This window comes from Budorcas taxicolor, chromosome 11, assembly GCF_023091745.1.
Source record: "Budorcas taxicolor isolate Tak-1 chromosome 11, Takin1.1, whole genome shotgun sequence".
Classification (NCBI taxonomy): Eukaryota; Metazoa; Chordata; class Mammalia; order Artiodactyla; family Bovidae; genus Budorcas; species Budorcas taxicolor.
The window spans coordinates 160,715,477-160,739,859 of NC_068920.1; the positions used below are offsets into that span (position 1 = coordinate 160,715,477).

At 50.7% G+C, this 24,383-nt stretch overlaps 1 protein-coding gene across 12 annotated transcripts in view; it reads left to right on the forward strand.

Moving 5' to 3' along the window:
- Window positions 1-24,383, forward strand: part of PRRC2B (proline rich coiled-coil 2B) — an 84,603-nt gene that overhangs the window by 30,276 nt on the left and 29,944 nt on the right. For 7 of the 12 annotated variants that reach the window (XM_052649046.1, XM_052649057.1, XM_052649045.1 and 4 more), the window contains exons 4-13: window positions 1,240-1,342; window positions 3,581-3,653; window positions 7,565-7,708; window positions 9,566-9,807; window positions 10,264-10,385; window positions 10,815-10,957; window positions 14,540-14,630; window positions 16,931-17,123; window positions 21,190-21,508; window positions 23,072-23,268. In XM_052649046.1, coding sequence (XP_052505006.1) covers window positions 1,240-1,342; window positions 3,581-3,653; window positions 7,565-7,708; window positions 9,566-9,807; window positions 10,264-10,385; window positions 10,815-10,957; window positions 14,540-14,630; window positions 16,931-17,123; window positions 21,190-21,508; window positions 23,072-23,268 — 1,627 coding nt within the window. The remainder of the gene's footprint in view (window positions 1-1,239; window positions 1,343-3,580; window positions 3,654-7,564; window positions 7,709-9,565; window positions 9,808-10,263; window positions 10,386-10,814; window positions 10,958-14,539; window positions 14,631-16,930; window positions 17,124-21,189; window positions 21,509-23,071; window positions 23,269-24,383) is intronic. The other 5 variants (XM_052649049.1, XM_052649053.1, XM_052649054.1 and 2 more) reach the window with 2 other exon arrangements.

Consider the following 24,383-nt stretch of genomic DNA (forward strand, 5'->3'; position numbering starts at 1 on the left):
GGGATCGTCCCAATTCATGGGGTAGTGTGACTTGTAGAACAGGCACTGCTGTGTGATTTCTAGCCAGGCCGTTTATTAGCTTTGTGGAAGCTGGGGAACCATTTGACTTCTGACCATCAGTGTCCTCCTGTGAAGTACAAATAACCCCTGGCTCCAGGGACGGCTACAGGAGAGGGACGAGAAGACCCAGGTGACATGCTTGGCACAGGGCCTGGTGGGTGGCAGATGTCAGTGTTACTCTTCCTGTCAGTCACAGACACTGCAGCCTCTGATGAAACTGGTGCTGCACGTTTCCGTGTAAGCAGTGAAATGCCTCTGCTGCTGCTAGTTCTAGAGAGCTAGGACAAAACCTCGCTCCCTCCTCTTATCCAGTCTTAACACCCCGTCGGCATAGCGTCGGGCAGCTTGAACGGGGCCGGTGTGCTGAAGCATGTTTGCCAGCGAGAGGTGGAGAGCGTTGGTAGTGGCAGCAGATGCTGGCGCTGCGTCTCTGCTGCCCCCTCCCTGGTGGTCAGGGAGGTGGCCGAATGGGGAGGACCACACCCACTGGGACTCGGTGTTTGGAGTACACAGAAAAGTTCATTGTGGTTTTATCTGTCATGGAGGAGAATCTGGAGATTGGCGCGTTCTAGGCCTTCCACCTGTGTCATTAGGAGAAAGCGGTGGGTTCACACGTGTTGCCATACTGAGATGTGTGTGTGGTGTTAGCCTACTCGTGTTAGAAAGTACTATGCTAACGTGTGTGGAAAAGTCTGCTAGAGTTTCTCTCTGGAGGATGACATGGTGACACATTCTGTATGGTATGTGTTTATTTTTACCTTGAGCATATATTTTTTTTCCACAAACCGATAGGTTAAAAAAGAATCTCCTGTTTCAGAGTGGTCAGCCCCTGAGCAGCTGTGAATCCTTGGTCAGGAGTGAGAGGCGGGGGCCCCTCCACCCACCACTGTAGCTGCCTTCGTGGCAGATTCTCCGTCTCTTTGCTGTTCGCCCCTTTGTTGTTCACAGTGGGCTTTCAGTCTCTGCAGGCAGAAGCTGTGCAGGAAGGCAGACAGCTGTGCTGGCCGTCCTGTTAGGGGTCGGTGAGCAGACCTCACATGTGGTCCAGTTTCTCGTTCTCTTGGCCAGCCTAGGAGTCTGCCGGGGGGAGGTATTTGTAACCCGCCAGAGGAGGTCGGAATGTGGAGGGACCCTGAGGTCATGGCCTCTGATCCTCATGTGTGTCCTGCCTTTGTCCAGTTCCAGTGTGACGGCCTCTCAGCCGCCGGAGTTGCTGCCGCAGCCGGGTTTGCAGAAATCTGTCTCCAATTTGCAGAAGCCGACACAGTCGATCAGTCAGGAGGTAGGTGCTGGGGACCCCGTCACCGAGAAGGGTGGCTCCCTGTGACCTGCCCGTTCCAGAGGCCAACCTGAAGAGTGACTTTCAAAAAAGACCCCAGATTCAGGATAGAATGTAGATGCCTAGTTGGATTCCTGTTGGCTTAGCTCAAGGTGAGTCACCTGGGCAGCTGCATGCTAGATCGGGGCCCCGCAGTGTCTCCTCAGAAGCAAGAGCCATAAGGAGACAGCAAGCGTTAGGCCACAGGAGGTTCAACAGTCTGGTGAGTTTGGAAAGCAAAACAAAGCAGGCACCTTCATGGGTTTTCTTAGCGTCAGACTTTCTCTCTGTGTCTTCAGTATGCTGATGTGTCCTGGGTCTCCAGGTGAAGGACATTGTGGACAGCAGTCCCTGAATTTACTTGTCCTTGGAAATGTCTTTTAGCAGACTGTCTCTGGGGACTAGTGTTTCTTAGAATATGCTTTGTGGAATAATAAGCTATAATCCTTCATTTATCAATGCATTTCAGACACCTCTCTAAACAGAAAATCATGATTAATCAAGAGCTCGTATTGTACTTGGTCCATCAGCATCTGTGGGTTACAAAGGCTAGCAGCTGGTAGCTGGAAATCTGGACAGATACCTGGCACTCGCTGGCTCTCTTGAAGAGAACCACTCTGTGGGGAACATTCATGGCTTTGCCAAAGGGACACCCTCCTCCAGCCAATACTGAACTGTGCTTTTAAATCAAAGGAAAAGAAGAAGAAAAAAAATCTATATTCATGTGAGACTCCATGTTCACCAGCCTGAGTCCACTGAGGCCTGTTGAACAGTGGGTAGCGTGGAGTTCGTGTCTCTTTCCCAGATTTGAGACCGAGTGTGGTTACGGGGCCTTGGTTGTTCTGCAGCCCTGGCTCGGTGTCAGAGTTGGCTCTGTGAGCCTGTTGGAGATGAGCTCGCCACGTCCCTGCCGCGCAGGGCTTGGGCTCCCGTGGAGAACGGGTGCTGTGGGCCTGTCGGGGCCGGATCAGGCCCTGCCCTGGAGCCAGCCTGCGGCCCCTCTGGCGCTTCCTGGCTTTCCTCTCCTGCAGAGATGGTGAGAGGAAGAGGCCCCCCGTGTTTTCCGGCTTTGAAACCTCGTCTCAGAAGCAGTTTGACTCTGGGCACGCGATTTGCTGCAGTGTTAGTAACCCTTCCTTGGCCGGCCCCATAGGCCTTCTCTTCCAGTTTGGTGCCCTTGGTGGGCGAGGGCCAGGGGCCCTGTAACTGCAGACCCCAAGGGGGTGGCTGTGGGATAGCAGTGACCTGGGGCCTCTGCCTCCTGGTCTGGAGGCCCACCTCCGGCCCCCAGCTATTCAGACCCCCCGGGGCCTGTGGGCATTCCAGGTCACTGGGAGCAAGTCTGTGATAAATGGGTTGTTGCACTTGGTCAGCTCTGCTTTGGAGGCTGGAGAGACCACCATCTGCCCTGAGCGTGTATGGAGGTGGTAGCAGGGGAGGACAGAAGGAGGGAATTATTTGATCTGGGATCCAGTCCAGTGGATGAAGAGACGTCACGCTGCGTCAGCTTGGTTTTGTGTATCTTTACCTTCAGTTGTTTAGGCATGTTGCTGGGAGAGGCAGCTGAACTCAGTGGTTGGGGACCTGAAGGGGCTTTGGACCCTGGTAGGGTGGGAACAAGTCCTGGTCCTCCTTCCCTAGTTGAGTGTCTAACCCACATGACCCTGGTGTGCCTGGCACCTGGCTTGCATGTAGGGAGCTTTCAGCAAAGGTGTGCCAATGAGGTGCGCCCAGATGAGGTGGGAGCGGAAGGCTGGGCTTGGGGAGTCAGGCCTTGGAGGATGACAGTAGCCGTGGGAAGTGGTGCCGGGCTGGCCAGCGACACAGTAGGCACGTCAGCTTTCCCATACGTGTATTCTCTTAGCAGCAGCACAGTTTTTAAGGCACGTGCTGGAGTTGGGTTTGGTCTTGTCCCTGGAGCAAGACAGAGGAGCTCTGTGTGGGCGCGTGTTCCAGGCTGTGGCCCTGGCTCTGCTCTGTGACCCTGGGCTGGCCACTTGCCCTCCGGCCTGCTCTGCATCTGTCGTGTGGCCAGTGCTTCCTGAGTGGAAGGCTATGTGGCAAGCACGTGTGCTTGGGTCCTGCCCAGCTGGTGGTAGTGGGTACAGCGATGTAGCCTCGGGGCACCTTGCTGTGACATGGTCGGGGCACGGACAGCAGCCTGCTGGGCTGGCCCCGTTCTCATTCTCTTCCTTCTTTCAGAATACAAATTCAGCTCCAGGTGGACCAAAGTCATGGGCACAGCTGAATGGAAAGCCAGCAGGACACGAAGGTGGTAAGTGAGCGTGTGGTGTCGCACTGGGTCGTGGGAGGGACGAGTACCTTTTCTGGACTGTCCCAGTTCAGTTCAGACAGCCTGAAGCTTTGTGGACTCTCCTCGCTGAGCAAGGTACTGCCTTTGCCTGGCGTGGAGGCGCTGATTCTGCGGACCACATCAGCTCTCTGGTCTCATTGAACATTATCACTGAAGACAGTCCCCCGGGTGTGTGGAGGAGACCCCAGCACACCCTGGTTGGCTGAGCTGCTAAAGGAACAAGTCCTCACTCAGCGAGCACCCGCCTCCTCCCTGGTGGGGCGAGGTGTCATGTGCGGGACGCTGGCTTGCGGCCCGGGTTTGTAAATCAGCAGCCCTGGGAGCTGAGCTGCTTGCTTTTGGACGGTGGCACCGGAGCAGGCAGAGGTTATGTGGGGTTTGTTGCCGTGGGGTTTGTTGCCATGTTGTCCCGCCTGACACAGGGAGACGCACTCAGACGGCTGTTCAGCCCAGGGACGGCGGAGGGCGCGTGGGAGGAGGAAGTGTCCAGAGCCTTAGGTCAGTGCCGAGCGGCGCGCTGAGATGGCCCCAGGGCAGGCCAGGGTACAGTGGCTGCGAGGTGGGGGGAGGATCTGGGCTGTGGGCCCAGGGTCAGCAGGTGTTTTTGCAAGGAGCCAAACATCCGGATTTCTCTCTAGACTCTCCTGGTTTTCCAGTGTTGGGGGCATGTTTCTAGCACGATGTGTAGACAGCACCAGCCAACACCTCGAGCTGGAAGGAAAGGGATGGAGATGTGAGCGGCTTGACCACAGCTGCCCTTTCCTCCGTGACCAGCACAGGCCACCGTCTTTACCCTCAGCCCTGTCCTGGCGTTGCCTCTGTCTTTCGTGTGTCCCTGCCGGCCGAGGCCTTGCCAGGCCTCACGTGTCATGGTTGAGAGTGGACACCACCTCCACGTGCCAGCTGCCCTGCACACCTGGCTGCTCCGCCACTCTGAGCACGGGCCCTTCTGGGTTGGGTTGCCGTGCGGGTGAAGACTTGCCCCTTCCTCCGTCTCCATGGGGATGTCAGTCAGTCGGTGTGGCGGGGACAAGCAGCTCCGGCCAGGAGGGCGAGGTGGAGGGAGCCAGACAAGCAGAGAGGGTTGGGTGGGGGCTGTGACAGGGCCTTTTAGACCTAGACAAGGTCCTTCCAGAGGCTTTGTGGAGACCGTTCACTGCCCTGTTCACAGTGGGTCTTTGCTCTCTGTAGCCTCTGTTTCTGTGAGGTTGACATATTCTTAAGTAAATTCAATGTACTTGTTTTTAATTAACAGAAACAATAGAGGTTATTTGAATTAAAGTTGGCACAGCTCTTATGGAGGGCAGCCTGACACTGCCTATCAGTACCAGCCTGATACCCTCTGACCTGGCAGTTCCTCTGTGGGGCGATCACCCTGCAAGTGATACCTGTGTGACACAAGATCTCACTGCCCTGTTATAACCGCAAAAGATTGGAAGCAGCCACTTGAAATGTCCATCAAATGATGGTACTTTAATGAAATGCTATTTGGCTAGAAGGAAAAAAATGCAGTTTTCTACTGATCTGGCAAGCTTTCCAGGGCATATTATTAAGTGAAAAAAGCATAGAATAGTATGTAGAGTATTTTACCATTTGTGCAAAAAATCAGGATGAGAGAAAATACGTTTCTAGAAAATGTATGTGCATTAAAAAAAAAAAGATCTCTGGAGGGAAACATAAGAGGAAGGAAGAGAGGGAACAGAACAGAAAAGTGCATATTTTGTGAGGACATTTGATGTAGATCAGGGCTTCCCTGGTGGCTCAGACAGTGAGAATCTGCCTGGGAAGCTGGAGGCCCCAGGTTCCATCCCTGAGTTGGGAAGATCCCCTGGAGAAGGAAATGGCAGTCCATTCCAGTACTCTTGCTGTGGATGGAGGAGCCCGGCGGGCTGTTGTCCACGGGGTCACAGAGAGTCCCACACGACTGAGCAACTGATACTTCCACTTTTCTTTGATGTGGAAAGATGGGGTACCTGGGTGGGAGGAGGGCTTCTGTTGATTCTTCTTTAAGGCTTTTTTACCTTTGAACCTTTTGATTTATTTATGGAAATGAAACTTGGTTTAGAAAATAATTTTAAAACACAGTAAAATATCCTGTCAACATGTGGTAGCTCGTCTGGGAGGTGGCAGAACCCAATAGCCCAAGAGGAAAGAACAGACGTGTGCTGACTATGACCCCTCCTACGCAGGGGTTACAGCCTGTGAGGCTTCCAGGGCTGTGCACAGACATTGTCATGACTTTGGAACTGTCGATGTCCTTCCTGAGTTGACGGACTCTGCATGTGGAGGGTGGTCCCAGGCCTGTTTCACCTGGCCCAGGCCCAGGCCTAGGTCTGCCTGTGTGGTTCAGGCAGAGGCCAGAGGTACGTGGCCCGCAGGCTCTGCTGCCTAAACCACCAGCAGCTCCCTCTGGGGCCTTGCAAGAAGCCCCTGATTGTGCTGCCTCTGTTCCTCCTGGCAGAGAACAGAGGGCAGGAGGGAATGCTGGGTGAGCATTACAGGGCATCGGAACCTTAGGGATGTGATTTTGCTGTGAATGTCGGAGCTCTTCACTTTGTCCTTTTTATCTCTGGAGGGCAAGTTTTATTCATAATTAGAATATCACCTTTATGATTATCAAGACAGGAGAAAAGTACTAGGCTTTTTTTGTTTTCTTGGTTATTACTTTAACTTCAAACTGTCTACCTTTTTGTGTGTGTGTGGCCACATGACATGTGAGATCATTCGTTGACCAGGGATGGAACCCGTGCTCCCCTGCAGTGGGAGCTCGGAGTCATAACCCCTGGACCACCAGGGAAGTCCGTCTATTCCGACTTTTAAAGTATTGACTTTCATATTTCACTCCTGCCAGTGACCTTTTGATACAATGAGGCAACTGTGAGAGTATTGGTCCTCCTTCGTGACACCCGGCGATTGTCTCTCAAGTGAAGCGTTGGTTAGTAATGTGTCCGTCTACCCCTGTGGTGGGTTCATCTGACCCCCCTGTACCTTTTTACTAAGGGGGATGGTGGACGGATGGCCACCTTGAGCTTCTGCACTGACCCTGCCGCCTCTTTCTGAGAAAGTCTGCTGCGGTCAGCAGGTGCTCTGATCAGTAATTCCTGGGGACAGACGTGGGTGTGTTGCCGGGGGTCAGGGTGAGCCACAGTTGGATGTTTACTGTGTGGTGCTGCACATGCGCTGTGTGTTCACTGAAGGGACCGGACCCCACTCCAAGCCCTAAAATGCATCACTTGTCAGTGCCCGTTGATCGAAGATGATTGCAGGGTCCCAGTGCCCCTTGCTCTGAGTGATAGGAGCAACCCTCAGGAAAAGCTTCCTCTGCAGGGGTTGATAGTGTTGGAGAGTGAATGAAAGAACAAAGAAGGAAGTTGTTCCCGGGATTATAAGAGTTAAAGTGTTTGGCCTTGCAGGGCTTTGTAGGAAATGGTTTACTGGAGTGGACAGACAATCCAGGAGCTGTGAGGTGTTGGGGAGGGGCATTACCTCCACCCAAAAGCCGCTGACCTCAGACAGGTTTCCCCAAAGACTGTGCTTGTCTCCCCTCTCCTCAGGACCACCGCCGAAAGGACGGTACTGCCTTCCTCCAGGAGTGGGAAGGGAGGCTCAGACTGCAGTATCTGCCATACCCAACCTCTGCTGTTTGTGACCAGCTCCGGCAGGGGGCCTGCTGCGGTCTGCAGGCAGCCTCCCCTCGTCACCCTCAGGAAACCCTGGTGCCACTCTGTGGGCACAGAAGGCCAGCACAGACGGCACCACGGGAGGCAGTGCCCTTCAGGGTGGTGGGGCTGCCAGTGTGCTCCGAGGCTGAAGCAGAGAACCATGGACACCAGTCTCACCTGCCCCCTGAGTCTTTCTGATTCTCTTGACAGGTTTAAGGGCCTCAAGCCGACTGTTATCCTTCTCTCCCGAGGAATTTCCGACGCTGAAAGCAGCTGGAGGGCAGGACAAGGCTGGCAAAGAAAAGGGCGTCTTAGATCTGTCGTATGGGCCAGGACCAAGCCTCCGCCCTCAGAGTAAGTGAGCTGCAGCCTCTGTCTGGAACAGCAAAGTTCCCCTTCAGCTTCTGCCTCTTAGACACGAGCCATCTTTCAAGCAGCCAGGCTCCCTGCCTGGAGAGCACGGCTGGCGATCCTGTACTGGGTTCTTGTGTCTGTGGACTCACTTCCTGGGCTGGGCTGGAGGTCGCGCCTCCCTTTCCGTCCTTTGGGTCAGTCCAGGCCTGTCCGTCATCCCAGCAATCATCGGAGGCTGTGCTGTACCTGGGTGGTCACGGCAGGGACAGCTGAACCAAGGGCAAGTTAACTTGACTCCCAGTTCAAGAGCTTATTTTCTAAGCAGTGGTTTCCAGAGCTAGCTGAGTCTTGTCAGAATCACTTGGGGGTTTGTTAAGTCTGATTTCCAGCCCTCTCCTACCCCGCAGCCGAATTAGAATCTGTTTTTTAACATGTTTCCCTGGTTGCGTAGCCAGCCCACCACTCATCTCCATGGCCCCTAACTGGGGGTCTGGCCAAGGGGCAAGCAGGGTTGTGTAGCAATTCTTATTGGTAATACTTTTTTTCTTCATAGCCTTGGGTAGTTAGAATTTAAGGTATTGTTTGGGAATGGGATTTCCCATCAGTTCTAATCACAGATTCTGAAATAGCTCTTGGGTAGGGAGTTGATCAGGTCTTGAAATATGAGAGACTTTTTTATCTGTTTGTTTTGATTAATCCCCAAGGTATCCCAGAGTCAGAACGGATATCCTATAAATGAAATGATAACCGTGAAGCTCTTTAATAAAACATACTGTCTTCTCAGTGGTCTATGCTGGGTTATTTTGTTTGTTCCAAATATATAATCAGATTCCTTAGGCCAGAAACATCATCTTTCTGGGATTAATTAAGATGAGCTGTTGTAGGACTGTAACAATTTAGAACTAGAAGAAGCTTCTGGAATCAGTTCTGTCCCCTTGTTTGAGAAGATGAAGAAGCAGATGACCTCAGGTGACCAGAGCTTGGCTAAGGTCATGTACAAGGTGGCTGAAGAGTTGGGAGCAGTGTGACTTTGTGGCTCCGATCCTGGGTTCCATTCTCTTAGGGGTCAAGTACTCAAGGACCTTTCATGTTTCAACTTCTCTAACTATAAGTTGACCAAAAAGAGGAGTCTTTTTGGCTCATCTGATTCCTTGTTGGCCCATAATCCCACCAGGCTTTGCTACGTTGAGCAGGAGAAAGCGTCATCTTAAAAACGATGGTCAGAGAGGATTGGCAGATTTCAGTCTGTGACCTGCAGGAGGTCCCCCGGCCACTGTGGGAGCAGGTGGGATGAGGCCTGAGCAGGGGGCCCAGCCCCTTCTAGTGCCTACTTGAGGGAGCCAGTAGCTGTTTTCTACATCACAGCTAGGGAGTCCCTGACTAGAGTTGGCACTGCAGAGCAGGGTTTGAACTCGCTTCAGGAACTCTGGTTCCAACATCAAGTCCAGTGCCAAGCCTGGTACCAGTCCCGATGGGACTGGGTCAGTATTAGTGGAAACAGTGACCCAAGACTGCTCTTATGGGGCTTCTGGGTCTCTTTGGGGTGTTAGGTCTCAGGTTGTGTGGTCTCTGAGTTGATGAAGGAAGACCACCCCTTGTTTACACTTGCCTTCCCTCTGAGCAGACTGTGTTTTGTGTTTCTCTGACAGTCAGACACCCTCAGCAGTTTCATACTCATTGGGCAGATGTCTGCCCCCCACCTTCCCTGACAGACTTGACCAGTCAACTCAGTTCTTCACTTTTTTTTTTTTTTTAATTTTTGGTGAGTGAGGGGGGTCCCTTGACCTTCAGAACCTCATACAATCCCTCCTCCCCCTTCCTCTTTCCTCTCCCCTTTTGCCCCCTTTCAATTTCCAGATGTGACAAGCTGGAGGGAGGGCGGTGGGCGAAACATAATTTCTGCCACGTCTCTGAGCGCCTCCCCAACTGAGCTGGGCAGCAGGAACTCGAGTGCAGGAGACGGAGCCCCCTCCTCGGCATGCGCCAGCGGTTCTAAGGACCCCTCTCTCCGCCCGGCTCAGCCTGCCCGCAGAGGGGCTTCACAGTTCTTGGGGAGTGTATACCACCCACCTACATACCATGACATGCTTCCTGCTTTTGTAAGTCTTCAGAGTGTGCATTCTGTCCCCGCAGAGTCAGATCGTTCATGTCCAGCAGAACCTACTTCACGTGGTTGAATGTCCACCGTGGGCATCCCCCATTCCCACCCAGTCTCTTTGCCCTGGTGCCTTACCCTGGAGGTTTCCATTACTTTTGCATTTTCACTTCCCCCATTTCAAATTTTAAGGGCCTCTGGCTTCTTTCCCTGGCGATGTGGATGTTATCTTAACCTTGGTTCTTTTAGAAGAAGGAGAGGCAGGTATTCCCCAAGACACAAGTCCCCAGATTTGTGTACTGATAGCAGGAAAAATGGGGGAGATGGTGATAGGATTAATTGGGAAACCCCAAGACTTTCCTGTTTCTGTTTCCCGTTTGCCAGAACAAATTCTTATGCCAGTGGAACTTAGACTCTGGGCCATTACTGGAAAACCCTGTTCATTGATGTTATGTTTCAGATGTGTTCGCCACAGTCATCAGAGAACCAGGGTACAGTGGAAAGAGGATCTTTTCCCCTTCCTCAGCTCCGTCTTGAACCCCGTGTTCCTTTTAGACAGTTCCAGATGAATGACCAAGACGGGTAAGGCCAAAGCAGTGTAGCCACGTATGTAGAAGCCACCCTGGTTGGTGGTATTGGGGCAGTACAGTGGGTTTACATAGGACAGCGCTTTGGCTTCCGGAGGCCTCAGAAGCTGGAAAGCACCCTGATGCCCAGGGTGCGTGGGGGGCGGCCTCCCGGGCAGGGCGAGGAGGGGCTCTGAGTTCAGCTCCCTGCCAGTTGTGCACTGCTGTCACCGTGGATTTAACACCGAGCAGCTAAAATGAAGCAGAACTTCTCTTGGCGATGTGTTTGTTGATTATATGTTCTTTAAAAAGGGGAGGATTATAATATCAAGGGCACACGTGAACCTTTGCAGTGGGGGACATAGTTCTGGAGAAGTATTTGGGTTTGCTCCCATCTGTGTACTTGACACCAGCCCAGTGTCTTTACCCTTCTCTCTGTCATCAGAAAAGAAAATAGACTGGGAGTGAGCCGCCCAATCCGTCCACTGAGGCCGCTGGTGGAGCGAGTGCCACGACCCACCATCGTCAACGCAGAAAACCTGAAGGGCCTCGATGACCTGGACACTGACGCCGACGATGGCTGGGCAGGTGGGTGGTGGCGTTTGCTGGCGGGCTATCGACTGACGGTTTAGCAGGCGGGGACTGCACTCTTGTTTCTGCTTCTTGCCAAGGTTGGCAGTTCCTGCGACGCAGTGTCTATAGGAACTCCTGGGGGCAGCAGACAGCCTTGGGCCTGAGAGATCCTTGCTGATCCTTACCAGCAGTTGCTTCCTCACTCAGCCACGTTGTCTGTCTTGGTCTTTCGTCTTACTCTTAGAGGGAGAAAGAGTGTTTGTAACGAAAGAGTTAAAACAGGAGGGTGATGAGCCCCACATAGCGCCCTGTCACTGCATTTCAGCAAGTTCCAACATTCTGCATTCTCATAATTACCCACACTCCCGATCTGATTATTTTCTTTTAAAACTCTTCTGGAGGTTTGTTGCCACGTAAAAGGCGCATATTTAGTTGTAGGGTTTTGATAAACCCACGTGCTTGAGCAGCACAGCCGCGTCAAGACACGGTACTCACTCCATCCCTTCCCAGCCAGTCTTCCTCCTGACTCTGCCCGAGGCCTCCCCCTTCTGATGAGCCCTAATTGCAGATGGACGGAGTGGTGCGGCTTCCCTTCTGCTGTAAGGTTTGTGAGACCACCGGTGTTATTACATGTGTCAGTGGTTGCTTTTAATCACTGAGGCGTGTGTCATTGTATCAAATCCTGTAGTTTGCTCGAAAGTTTATTATGGATGCTGTTCTCATTTCTCTTGAGTTAATATCCAGCAGTGGAGTCGTTGGTTAAAGGGGAGGTGTGTGATGAGGTTTGCCAGAAGCACGCAGACCTCCGTGGTGGCTGGTGTGTGCTCCAGTGGAAGTCCTGAGAACTTGGCTCTGCATCCTTACAGTGCTCTGGTGTTCATCTCTTTAATTTTAGCCATTCCAGTGGGTGTGTAGTGTTAGCTCATTTTGCTTTTAATTTGCATCTTGCTGATGAGTAATCATACGCTTGTTTTCATGCCGATTTGGCTACTGGTATCTTTTTTGAGTGTTCAGATACACATCGTTGGAGACTTAATATTTCACAAAAGTTTTTTCCCACTGCCTGCCTGATCCATTTTCTCAGCACTGCACTTTAATTAGCAGAAGTTTTAAATTTTGATGAAGTTTAACTTATAAATTTGTGTTTTTTATGGTTTATTGTGTCTTTTATAAAAATCTTTGTCCCTCCTGGTGGCAAAGATAACTCCCTTAGGTTTTATAATTTTAACACTGATTTTTAGATGTGTGGTCCATGTATTAATTTGTATATGGTGTGAGATGGAAGTCAGGGTTCATTTTAATCCAACAGGATACCCAGTTGTTCTACACCATTTGTGACAAGACTTCTCTTTCCCTGTGGCATTGCTTTGACACCTTTGCCAACAACTGATCGATCATAGAAGTGTGGGTCTCATTTTGGACCCTGTTTGTTCTATTTATTCATCCTTATGCCAACACCACACTGTAGCGTTGTGGTAAGTTAGTGTAAATTTCCCAGCTTTGTTCATTTTTAAGATTATTTTACTCTTCTAAGTCCATTTTCATATAATTTTAGAATCTTTGTTTTTTGAAAATGATGTATGTAAGATTTGTAATGATATAGATATCACTCTTTTTCATTCCTGATAAGTAGGTAATTTGTATTTTTTCTCTTGTTCACTTCTGCCAAGGGCTCATTAGTCTTACTCATCTTTACAAAGAACTTTTGGCTTTAATTTTCTCCATTATTTTGACTGTTTTCTAGTTCACTGATCATTTTAATTGGAAATTTCTAGATTTCTCATTTAATTCCATTGTAGTCACAAGGGCATATTCTGTGTGACTTCCGTTCTTTCCAGTTTATTAAGACTGGTTTTATCACTAAGATACGTGGTCTGTTTTGCTGAATAGTCCAAGTGCTTTTGAGAAGAGTGTATTCTGTAGTTCACATTCTGTATGTATCAGTTTAGTCAAGGTGGTTGGTAGTGTTGTTCATAACATTTTTGTCTAGTTCTATCAGTTACTCAAAGTAAGGTATTAGACTCTCTACTACAATTGCAGATTTATCTGTTTCTCCCTTTAATTCTGTCAATTTTTGCTTCATTTATTTTGAAGCTGTTACACCCATTCTTTATTTTTATGACTGGTGTGCTGGCCGTTTCTGTTGTTTTCATATACTCTTGGTCTCTCCCCCGCCTCTTGCCTGGAGTCTGTCTCACCCTGTGTCAGGTCACGTTCTGGCTGTATTTGTTGTTGCCGTGCTGTGGTTTTGCATCCGCATCCTTCAGCCCATTGGTGCCTGTATCACCGTGAGGCTCTGGGAGATAGTGCGTGATCACATTTGCTTTGTCGTCAGATCTAACTCTTTCACTGGATTGGGCTTTTTGCCATGTCCCTTTTTTCAGTGATATAATTCATGTGACAGATTTTCGTGTTATATAAAATTTGCCCCCTTAAAGTCTACCATTCAGAGATGATTAGTATATTAACAAGTTTGTGCAATCATCCCCACTGTTGAAGTCCCGAACATTTCCATCACCCACAGAACAAGCCCCGTACCCATGAGCACTCACTCCCGGTGACCCTCCCTCCACACTCAACCTCTGGCAAGCACCGTCTACTTTCTGTCTGTGGATTTGTGTGTTTTGGATGTTTTGTACGAATGGAGTCGCACAGCAGGATCTGAGGCCTTTCGCACCTGGCTCCGTCTCTCAGCATGATGTCTGCAGGGGCCGGCATGTTGTAGCGTGTGTGTGAACTCTCTTTTTTTTTAATGTGGCCAAATCCTGTTCCATTGTGTGCATCTACCATGTTTTGTGTGCTCGCTCATCCATTGATGGACACTTTCTGCCACCTGAGCCACTCGGTCACGGATCCCACCTCTCAGGAGTGTGTGTTGGCAGGGAGGCCTCCTGGCTGGTTTCTGCCTGCTTCTGCTCACTCCTCACCTTGTAACACACTTGCAGAACACTTGGTCTGCACAGATTTAAGGACTGTTCTCTTAACAGAGTTAATCTAACCAGGGAGGCTACTGTGCTGTGACCAAAGCCAGTACTATCTTTCGCTTGTATTTTTGTTGTTATTTGTTTAATTAATTTATTTTTTAATTGAAGGATAATTGCTTTACAGAATTTTGTTGTTTTCTGTCAGTCCTCAACGTGAGTCAGCCATAGGTGTTCATATATCCCCTCCCTTTTGAACCTCCCTCATCTCTCTCCCCATCCCACCCCTCTAGGTTGATACAGAGCCCCTGTTTGAGTTTCCTGAGCCAGACAGCAAATTCCCATTGGCTATCTATTTTACATATGGTCACTTGTATTTGTTCTAATATGGTTTTTATTTATTTATTTGGCTGCATCATGTATTAGTTGTGGGATCCAGATCCCTGAGCAGGGATCGGGCCTGGGCCCCCTGCATTGGGAGCGTGGAGTCTTAGTCCCTGTCCTCCACTTCTCTCTGCAGTGTGTGCTCTGGTGGTGGCAGCCGGGGGTGTCCCTTAGCCAGGTGGGCTGGCGCCCTTCCTGCCTGGAGGCAGCGCTCCCCCCACCCCAGCGGTGCTCTTACCACTGTTGGGATGTGCATCTTGTATCCTTCTCGCTGGCCCTCCTCCTGTTGCAGGCCTCCATGAAGAAGTGGACTACTCCGAGAAGCTGAAGTTCAGTGATGATGAGGAGGAGGAGGAAGTGGTGAAGGACGGCAGGCCAAAGTGGTAAGGGCGCCATCCCTGCTCACAGCACCGCTCCCAATGCCGGGGGTTGAGGGGGCGTACGTGCACTGGTGTTCTCCGTGCTGCCGTGCGCTGACCCCGGCAACCTCATGTGGGCAGATACTGTTTCCATTTTGCAGATGGAAGGACAGCTGTTTGGGGGTGGGGAGCCAGGGTAGGCACCAGGCATGGCTGGCTGAGTCCTAGCCATTTAGCCACCGAGCCCGCATTTTTCCCAAGTGTGTCTTGTAGACTGATTGTTCTGCAGACTGCCATGAGTGTGTGGTGTCCCTAAAGGCTTCTCTGGCCAAGCAGATTTGGGAAACCGCCTGGGTTCAGCTCTACTGCAAGAGTGCCCGGAGCCTAGGATGTGCGTGCTACAGCCTGCTGGGAATCTGGGAGTGGGGGAGAAGCCGAGAGCGGGGTATGCCACGTTGCCTAAGCATATTTGACCACTTGAATCTTTTCTCTCTCTTTTTTTGGATCATTTCGTTGGACTGATGCTTGCTCCCAACGCCATTTGGAAAATACTTAAATTGTAGTCTAGCCAGTCTAGTTTTTAGCAGAATACCAGTAGCATTGGCTTGTACTTTTAAAATAGTACCTATGGTCACTTTAATTTGCATACCCACCCCCACCCACCCCCAGTATTGGGAAATATGGATGCTTCTCTTTATATGGAATTGCCTGTTTCCTTTGTACCTATATATCTGTTAGACTTGCTGTGCTCTATGTTAAAATGTGATCACTGTTCTATATTGCTTAGATAGTAGTGCTTTGGTGTTTTTCCCCTTTGTCTGTTTCACTGTCAGGAATTGAACGTTTATGTAGTTGGGTCTGCAAGTCTCTGTTGTGTCATCTTTGGCTTCACAGCTCCTCTTCTGCAGGGAGCTGGTAACGATCTTCTGTCATTCTCCCTCAGCTGGCACACAGACAGTTAGCTAATTGAGGCTTCTGAAATTTATTTTAATGCTGCTTGATTTCAGCTGAAGCTTTGGATGCCCTTGGGAAATAAATATTTATTGGTCAGTTTTTGGAACTAAGTCAGAAGGAGATGTGATCCAGAATTTAAATCAGTGGAAACGTGAAGCTTTGTAGGTTCATTGGAGCAGCAGTCCACTCCGTTCCTCTCTCTGAATTGATGTGACTTGACTGTCCATCTGAAAGAGTGAGACTCTGGCTGTAGTGACCAGGGACACACCACATTGAGTCCCCAAGCCAGCCACCACTCAGTGTTCTCTGAGCTGGCTGAGACTCCTTCTGTAGGCCCCACCCACGATGGGCTCCTGAAACCTCCCTGGCTCCATCCCTCCCTGTTCACTGTCTCTGGGACCACAGGGACCTGCATCGTTTCCTTCATGTACCATCCAGAGGCTGGCCAGCCGGTCCCTCCTTCCCTGTCCCCCTCACCCTGTGGCTTAGTCACCGTCTTGATAGACTTGGGTCTTTCCTGGCAGGTCGGGAACCTTCCGTGGGCACCACACCTCGGCTCGCCACCAGGAGGCACTGGCAGGCGTTGCTCTGTCTGGCCTCCTGCCTCTCCTCACCCGCCTCACCTCCCTCCACCGCCAGAGTGTTTGTGCATGTGTGTGTGCGTGTGCGTGCAGGAGCATGGGTATTAGCCAGGCCTGACTCCCTGACTTTCTCTGTGCTCCCGCTGGGTTTTTGGGCACCACTTCTGCACTAGCAGAGGTGTGAGTAGATGCACATGTGTTTTGTCACAGAGCTTTTGTTTGCACCACAGCGTGTAAAGGTGAGCACCACTCAGTGAACCTTCCCGGAGCCTCTGCTGGGCGTCTGTCTCCTCCTCCTCCATCCAGTGTGTGCATTGCTCCTCTTGCTCTTTGTAATGTATCACTCAGCAAGCCTTCTTCTGCTGTTGTGCTGAGCATTTGTTCAGTCCTGGGACGGGGTTTTTGGCAGAGACAGAAGGGCCTGCAGTGGGAGGCCTGGGTTCAACTCTGTTAGCTCTTCCTTGTGAACAGCTCCCCAACCTCCCAGAGACTCACTGACCAGCTCTTTAAAATGGAGGAAGTAGAGGTGTGTGTTGTTGTTTTTTTTTTGTAGTAGATGAAGTAATGGGTGTGAGGCATCCTGCCTGGAGCTGTGTCTTTAAGACTGACTTGGTAAAATGGGTGCTGGTGTAGGTGCTCTGGGCGTGTCCTCTCAGCCATAAAGCGGATGTGCCATGGGTTTTTTATGAAGGAAATCAGTTTGTAGAAGCTAACTTTCAAAATGCTAATGGTCTGATGAGACCATGCCTGGGCCGACCAGGAAAACCAAGTCTTCACGGTTTGTCCTAGGAACAGTTGGGACCCCAGGAGGCAGCGGCAGTTGTCCTTGAGCTCTGCAGACAGTGCTGATGCCAAGCGCACCCAAGAGGAAGGAAAAGACTGGAGTGAAACAGGAGGCGTGACCCGTGTCGTCCGGAAGGTGCCGGAACCTCAGCCGCCTTCCAGGAAGCTGCACAGCTGGGCGTCAGGCCCTGACTACCAGGTACCGTGGGCACTGCGGGGGAGGGGTTCTGTGCCTGTTTGGCTGGGGGACATGCATGTGCGTGTGCGTACACACAAGCCCTTTCCAAGTTCAGTTGACCAGAGATCCAAGGCAGAGACTCCAGCAGGTCACCTGAAAGGCTGTTCTGTGCATTTACAATGAACAGGAAGGGGTGGAGCCAGGGAGGTTTCAGGAGCCCATCGTGGGTGGGCCTGCAGGAGGAGTCTCAGCCAGCTCAGAGAACGCTGAGTGGTGGCCGGCTTGGGGACTCAATGTGTGTCCCTGGTCACTACAGCCAGAGTCTCACTCTTTCAGATGGACAGTCAATTAGGTTTCACTGAGTTCAGTGGTCTGGTCGGTTTTCTGAAAAAGTCTAAGCAGACATTTCTCTCTCTCTTTTTCTAAGCTATTTTAAATTGGAGGATATTTGCTTTACAGTATTGTCTTGGTTTCTGCCCTGCATTAACATGAATCAGCCATAGGTATATGTCCCCTGCCTCTTGAACCTCCCTCCCTTTTGGTTTTTTCTTGACCGCACTGTGCAGCATGTGGAATCTAGTTTCCTGCCCAGAGACTGAACTTGAGCCCCCTGCATTGGGGCAGAGTCTTAACAACTGGACCTCCAGGGAAGTCCCTCTTTATTTTTTTTTAAAGTTAAAAATTCTTTTAAGATTTTGAGAACAGTCACAAACTTATAGAAACGTTGGTGTAACGCAAAGAACATTTTTCCTGAGCCATTTGAAGAATAAGTTGCTAGTCCGATCAGGCTCTGTCACCACAGAATGCTTCTCAGGTAAGCACAGTCAAATCCAGGAAGCTCGCGTTGACTTAGCACTGCCACCTTGTCGGCAGACTCCATCCCATTGCCCCCGCTGTCCAGCTGATGGTCCAGATGCACAGGAATCTGGCTCAGGGTCAGGTGTCCTTCAGTGTGAAGTGGACCCTCAGCCTCTGCTCTGCTTTGCTGAGGTTGACGCTCTGGAAGATCAGAAGCCAGCTGCTTTGTGCAGTGTGCCATTTGTCTGGAGCTTCCTCATGGTGGGGTTCAAGGCTTCCCTCTTGTGGCTAGAGTCTCTCGGAGTTGGCACTGACTCTTCTCATTGCTTCCGCCTGGATGACCCTGGTCCCTCTCTGCCCGCTGTGACAGCCTTACTTTAATCTCAGGATTGAGGCGCTGGCTACTGGGTTTCACAACATCGAGCTTTCACATGTACCACAGATTGGTAATTGATAGAAGTTTTGTGGCTAGTTACTTTAAGACTATGAATGTCTAGTTTCTCATCAAATTTTTAATTAATATTGTTTCTTTGGATGTTCAGGTTGTCTTTGATTTGGGAGCTTCAGGCTTGCAGCCATGTGCTTTTCACTGTCTCCATTCTTTTTTTGAGAGATTCCTTGCTTTCTGGTAGAATAAGCTTTTCCAAGCTCATTTTGTCCTTATCTAGCCTTGGCCCTGGAGTCAGCCTTTAATGACACTTATAAACCGGTACGTGGGCACCAGGAGTGCCGCTGCTTCTAGTCTTTTCCATGGATAGTTGGGGAATGTATGTACGTGAGAGAGACACACACACACAGACACACACATGGAGTTAGGGATTGTATATATGTGAGAGAGACACACACACGTGAGAGAGACAGAGAGACACACACGCACACAGTTAGGGAATGTATGTATGTGAGAGAATGGGAGACACGAAGCACGCACACACACACTTCATTCTGGCTGTTTATCTCCCTAGTCTCTCTGTTTCTACCCTCACCCTCTCCCTTGCACAGGTGCCCTCCTCAGCTCCTCACATGTCAGCACCCCCTCCCAGAGACCCTGAATTTCCCTGCTGAGCCATCTCTTCTAGAAGTTCCTTCCTCCTCCCACTTGATTGGGCTCCCCTTCCTCGTCAGCCACACCTCCATGTGGACAACCCTGCTCACCTGCCTGGGCTCCGACCACCTGCCCTGAGCTGTCTGACCCCCGGGGTGCTGGCCTGGCGCTGCCGCATTGCCTGGCTTTGGAATGGAACTGAGCTGGAAGGGCAAGCTGCGGAGGGAAAGGCATTCATTTAAAGAAACTTGGCAGACTTGCCATTTCCAGAGCACTGTGCTGTTTAAAGGACTTCTACATCTTCCTGTAAAGTGAAAATACCTTTTATCTTGAGTTTTTGTGCTGAGCACATATCGTGTCTTACTAGGCATTGTGCTCGGTACAGGGGACACAGGAATGAAAACAGACACAGTACAGCGCTTATAAATTATCTTGCAATTAACCCAGATTTCATCCCAATATTGGGGTTGCTCAGTATTCAAAAGAAGATTTTTTTTTACTTTGATCTGCTCATAGCAACCCTGAATTATCTTGAGTGTTTTTATTATTATCTAGAGTCAACAAAGATAAAATCTCTTATCATTTCATGAATACAAATTTCTGTAAAGATTGTCACAGCTTAAATGTTTTGCAGAATATTTAGTTTATAAAATGATAGCTCACTTCAGGCAGTTTTGAAAGGCATTGTCTGTAGTTTTGATGATATGCACATACCCTTTGATTCTGGTATTTACTTTCTGGGAAATTGTGAAGGGACTAATAACAGGGGTGTGCCTTAGGGATCATCCAGGTGTCCTGAGCATCAGGGGGTGAGATGTGTCTTGGTGGAGACTCGAGGTGAGACAGTACATGGCTGTTAAGGTGCCTGGACAGATGGCAGTGATCGGGGCAAAGTAAAAGGAGAGTGCACACTTGGCCCCAATTATATTATGTAAAAAGTACCTTTGTGATTCTAAATTAGACATTTATAATCTTGTAGTAATTGCCTCTGGATTATAGGAAGTTAGTTTTCAGGAGAAAAATCACTCTCTGCTGTCACTGCTACTCACTGCTTTTATGGAGGTATAATTTACATAAGGGGCTTCCCTGGCTTCTCAGTGGTAAAGAACCTGCCTGCCAGTGCAGGAGGCATGGGTTTGATTCCTGGGTCGGGACTATCCTGTGGAGAAGGAAATAGCAACTCACGCCAGTGTTCTTGCTTGGAAAGTCCTGTGGACAGAGGAGCCTGGTGGGCTACAGTCCATGGGGTCACAAGGAGTCAGACACAACTGAGCAACTGAGCACTATTCTAAACCTGAGGCAGCCTTTCTCTTGAACCTTATAGTCCGTGGGTTTGCAGAAGAGTCATATAAGACTTAGCAACTGAACGATGACAATTAAAATACAAGAAAAGACACAACAGACCTTGGTTTCATATGTCTGATGACTTTTCAACAGTTACCTTCATCTGTGTAACTGTCCCTCAAAACAAGAAGTTGTCTGTTTTTCTGCCAGTTGTATGTCATTCGACTTCCAGTGGCTGGGCCCAGGGACCCAGCCCATCTTCTGTTCTGCTGCATATTCTGCCTGCAGCCTCTCTTCCTGCAAATCAGTAAGAAATCTTCCCAGAACTGAGAGGTTTTCACACTGCACCGTTTGTGCCCTGTTGGTTGTCTAGTAACTTAACAATCAACTTGAGACTTAAAAGTAGGTATAATACCTTGAAGAGATGTTTTTAGAGATGCTGTTTTGTTTTTACATTTAATCAGTTTGAAACCTCACGTGTGAGTGGGAGTTCTGGTGTCTTGGGGCTCTTTGTACCCAGAGGTTCATCTGCTGTCGTGGGAGGAGCAGTAGGGCAGTTCTGTGGCTGAGGAGTGATGAGCATGTGGTTTTTTGCTCCTGTTCTTTAGCTGTGGACACCCTGACCTTGCATGCCCAGAGGTGGCTGCAGGAGTGCCCATTCTCGTGAGCGTTTCCTGCATTTCAGTCATGGTGTTAAGAGGTTTGCAAACGATTCCGTGCACCTTTACAGCCTGGAGGGCTTCCTTGATTATCAACAGTTTCCAAAAGAGAAATTAGGGTTTAGACTGTTAGTGCTTGCCCAGCCCTCTTTCCAAATATAGCGTAGGGCAGAGCAGGATTGAAGCTCAGGTCCTTTTGCCGTAGGCCTCTTGAAGGTGCCCAAGGGTCTTGAGAAGGGAGCTGACCCACTCCAGGCGGTGGCCTGTCTCTGAGTTGTGACATCCTCTGACCGTCTTCTCTCAGCAGAAGTCCTCCATGGGCACCTTATTTCGGCAGCAGTCTGCCGAGGACAAAGAGGACAAGCCCCCCCCGCGGCAGAAGTTCGTCCAGTCGGAGATGTCAGAGGCTGTGGAGCGAGCCCGGAAGCGCCGGGAGGAGGAGGAGCGCCGCGCGCGCGAGGAAAGGCTGGCTGCCTGTGCTGCCAAACTCAAGCAGCTTGACCAGAAGTGCAAGCAGGCTCAGCGGGCCAGCGAGGCCCAGAAGCAGGCGGAGAAGGAAGCTCCCCTCTCTCCGGGGGCTGAGAAGGTGACTCCCCAGGAAAATGGCCCTGCTGTCCACAAAGGTAAGCAGTGAGCCTGGCCCCTGACCTGGAAACAAGGGCTGTGTCACTGGGCATCTCCCTGGCTTCTTAGCACGAACTGTGGCCAATGGCTGGACACACAGGGATCCAGTTAGGAGTTCAGGCCTGGATTAGGGGCCTGGGTTCACATCCTGTTTTCACCACTGAAGCCAGCTGGCCACTTGCTTCCCCTCTGACACCTCCCCTCTGACTTCCCACTTTCCTCGCCCATGAAGTGGGTTGGGGAGAGTTTGTACCCACCCCCTGGGCTCAGAGTCCTGGGAGATGATGTCACGAAGCACGTGGCACATTTCTAGATGCAGAAGCGCCCGCCTTCTCACGGATGCTTCTAATGAAGCACTGTCTTCATTACCACTACTGCTTGGCAGTGGAGATGTGGGTGCCGGAGGACCTCATTAGGAGCACAGCGCTCTCTGTGACGCTGAAGGAAGCCTGCCCGCTTTTTAGAATACATTTTCCCTGATGTTAATCCTAAAAGGACTGGATCACATGGCTGCACTAGACACACCAAACAGTGTTAAGTGGTGGAGGGGGTCTCTTGCTCTAGGTTTTAATAATATGATCGGTTATGTTCTTTGTGACTTTCTTAAGTGAACTCAAACAAAGTCTCTAAAGTAGAGAAGGCCCTGATATTAGTTTCAGTTGCTGAAAGCTTCTCAGATGGAGGGCGTTCCGGTGACCTCGTGGTGATCAGCGCCCTTCAGGCCAAGGAACTCAGACCCTGGTCCTTCTGTAAATTCCGTGTCACTGAAGTCTGGGTGAAGCCTGGGCCCAGTGTCGGGGACCTACTGAGGGGGCAGTAGAGAGTCAGGGAGTGGATGGCAGGGTGCAGAGTGGGCTGGGCCTGGGTGTGGGGTGTGTCCCCGGCTCTTCCATACCCGCCCTGCCTATCAGCATTCCTCTGGGACGCTGCCCCACCTCCAGGCTTTGCACTGGTGTTTGCTCTCTGCAGTAGATTTCTTGAGAATGCAAACGTCAGTTATAATGAAGGTGGAAGAAAGAATGCAAAGCTGGGATGGGGAAGACAGCAGGGGATTCCAAGGGGCAGGGTCTTGGAGACCGTGGGGAGCATCCCGTTTGAAGCGCACTCCATGGACTGGCCCAGTTAATGTTCCCAGAAGCCCCGTGGGGTGGTTGCAGCTGTCATCCTCAGAGGGGCTGCCTGGCCGGCCTGACTCCCGTAACTCTGAGTGGGGGCGGGGGCACGTGGGCTCTGTTTGAGGCCTCACCCACTCTGTTGCGCTGGGTCCACTTTAATAGGCCCTCTCTCACCTGGAATTGTATCCCGGCTTTACTGCCGACCATGCGACTTCAGGCACTTCATCTGATCTCTCCGTCCTTGGTTTTCTCATCTGTGATTGGAGGGCGGGGGGAGGCTGTGAGCTCGGGCATGGGAGGTGTTAGCCCAGTGCCGGGGTTTGGGGATGCAAATAGTTTAGCAGTAGAAAGTATGTGCCAACAAGAAAAAGCATTTGCCATTAAATATTCACTCAGCCAAGCTTTTATGAACTGACCTGGCCGTTTCTCCACTTACTTGTTCTGTAGGCTCCCCTGAGTTCTCTGCCCAGGAGACCGCCAGCACGTTTTCAGAAGAAGCCCCCACAGCTCCTCCAGCAGTGGCTCAGAGTGGCGGCAGTGAGGAGGGACCCAGGGAGGCTGGGTCCCCTGCGCAGGAATTCAACAAGTACCAAAAGTCACTCCCTCCCAGGTTCCAGCGCCAGCAGCAGCAGCAGCAGCAGCAGGTAAACAGGAGACGCCTAGCCCATATTGTAAACAGATCCGCCCCTCCATCTCCCAGGCTCCTTCAATTAAAGCAGATGACACCCACCCTCCTTCCTGTACCCCAGTCGCCAGCAGGGACGTGGAGAGTGGGGGCCTTGGAGATCAGCCCTGGCCTTTCATTTCTCCAGGTAATTCATCCTCTGGATGAAAACCTTTGTTGGTAGTTTGTGGACCCTGTTGTCTAGCGTTGAAAGGAATGGCTGGTGGTGTCTGAGTGGTTTTTTCACTGCGAGGTGTACAGTGTGGCCACTCTTCACACTGATGGCCCCACCCAGGAGCCTACCCAGGAGGAAGAGGCCTGGGGGCTCTGTGGACAGCACTGGAGAGAAATGTTGGCTTTGAGTTAAGGGTGGAGGCTTGTAGGTTTCACATCAAACAGCTTTGGGTTCTGCTTATCTAGCCATGTGGGGCCTTGGATAGGTCAGTGTGAAACGGAAGGAATGAAGCCCTGACTGCGTGGCGGTGAGGGGTTCTGTGATGCCTGTAGACTAGTTTATCGATAGTCCAGTAGTGTCTTTATTGGTGTTCCATCAATGTTCTTAAAATATTGAGTCTCTCTCTTTGTTTTGGCTGTGCTGGGTCTTCGTGGTGGCATGTCAGCTTCTCTGGTTGCAGAGCATAGGCTTAGGTGCCCTATGGCATGTGGGATCTTAGTTTCCTGACCAGGGATCAATCCGTGTCCCTGCATTGAAAGGTGGATTCTTAACCACTGGACCCCCAGGGAAGTCTGGTAAATTATTGTTAGTAATCGAAAATGTTCCAAAATGTGGGTACCCTGGGGAAACAGATCAAATTTTATACCTTTACCCAGAATTTTTTTAAAGTTGCTTTTACAACCTTCACCCCAGACCCTATTTTCCTTGGGGTCCTAGGAAGCCTTCCAGAAGCCCACCGTGGCCTATGTTCTAGACAGTTAGGCACGTTCACTGTGCTGTTGTAGTTTTGTACCGTGAGCAGGCGCCATGCAGTCACTCCTGGACTTGGTGAACATTTACTGCCGACTGGAGAGATCTCTGGAGTCACTCCAGCCAGACACAGTCGTAACAGCTGCTCTAGGGAAGTCTTCTGGGGAGGG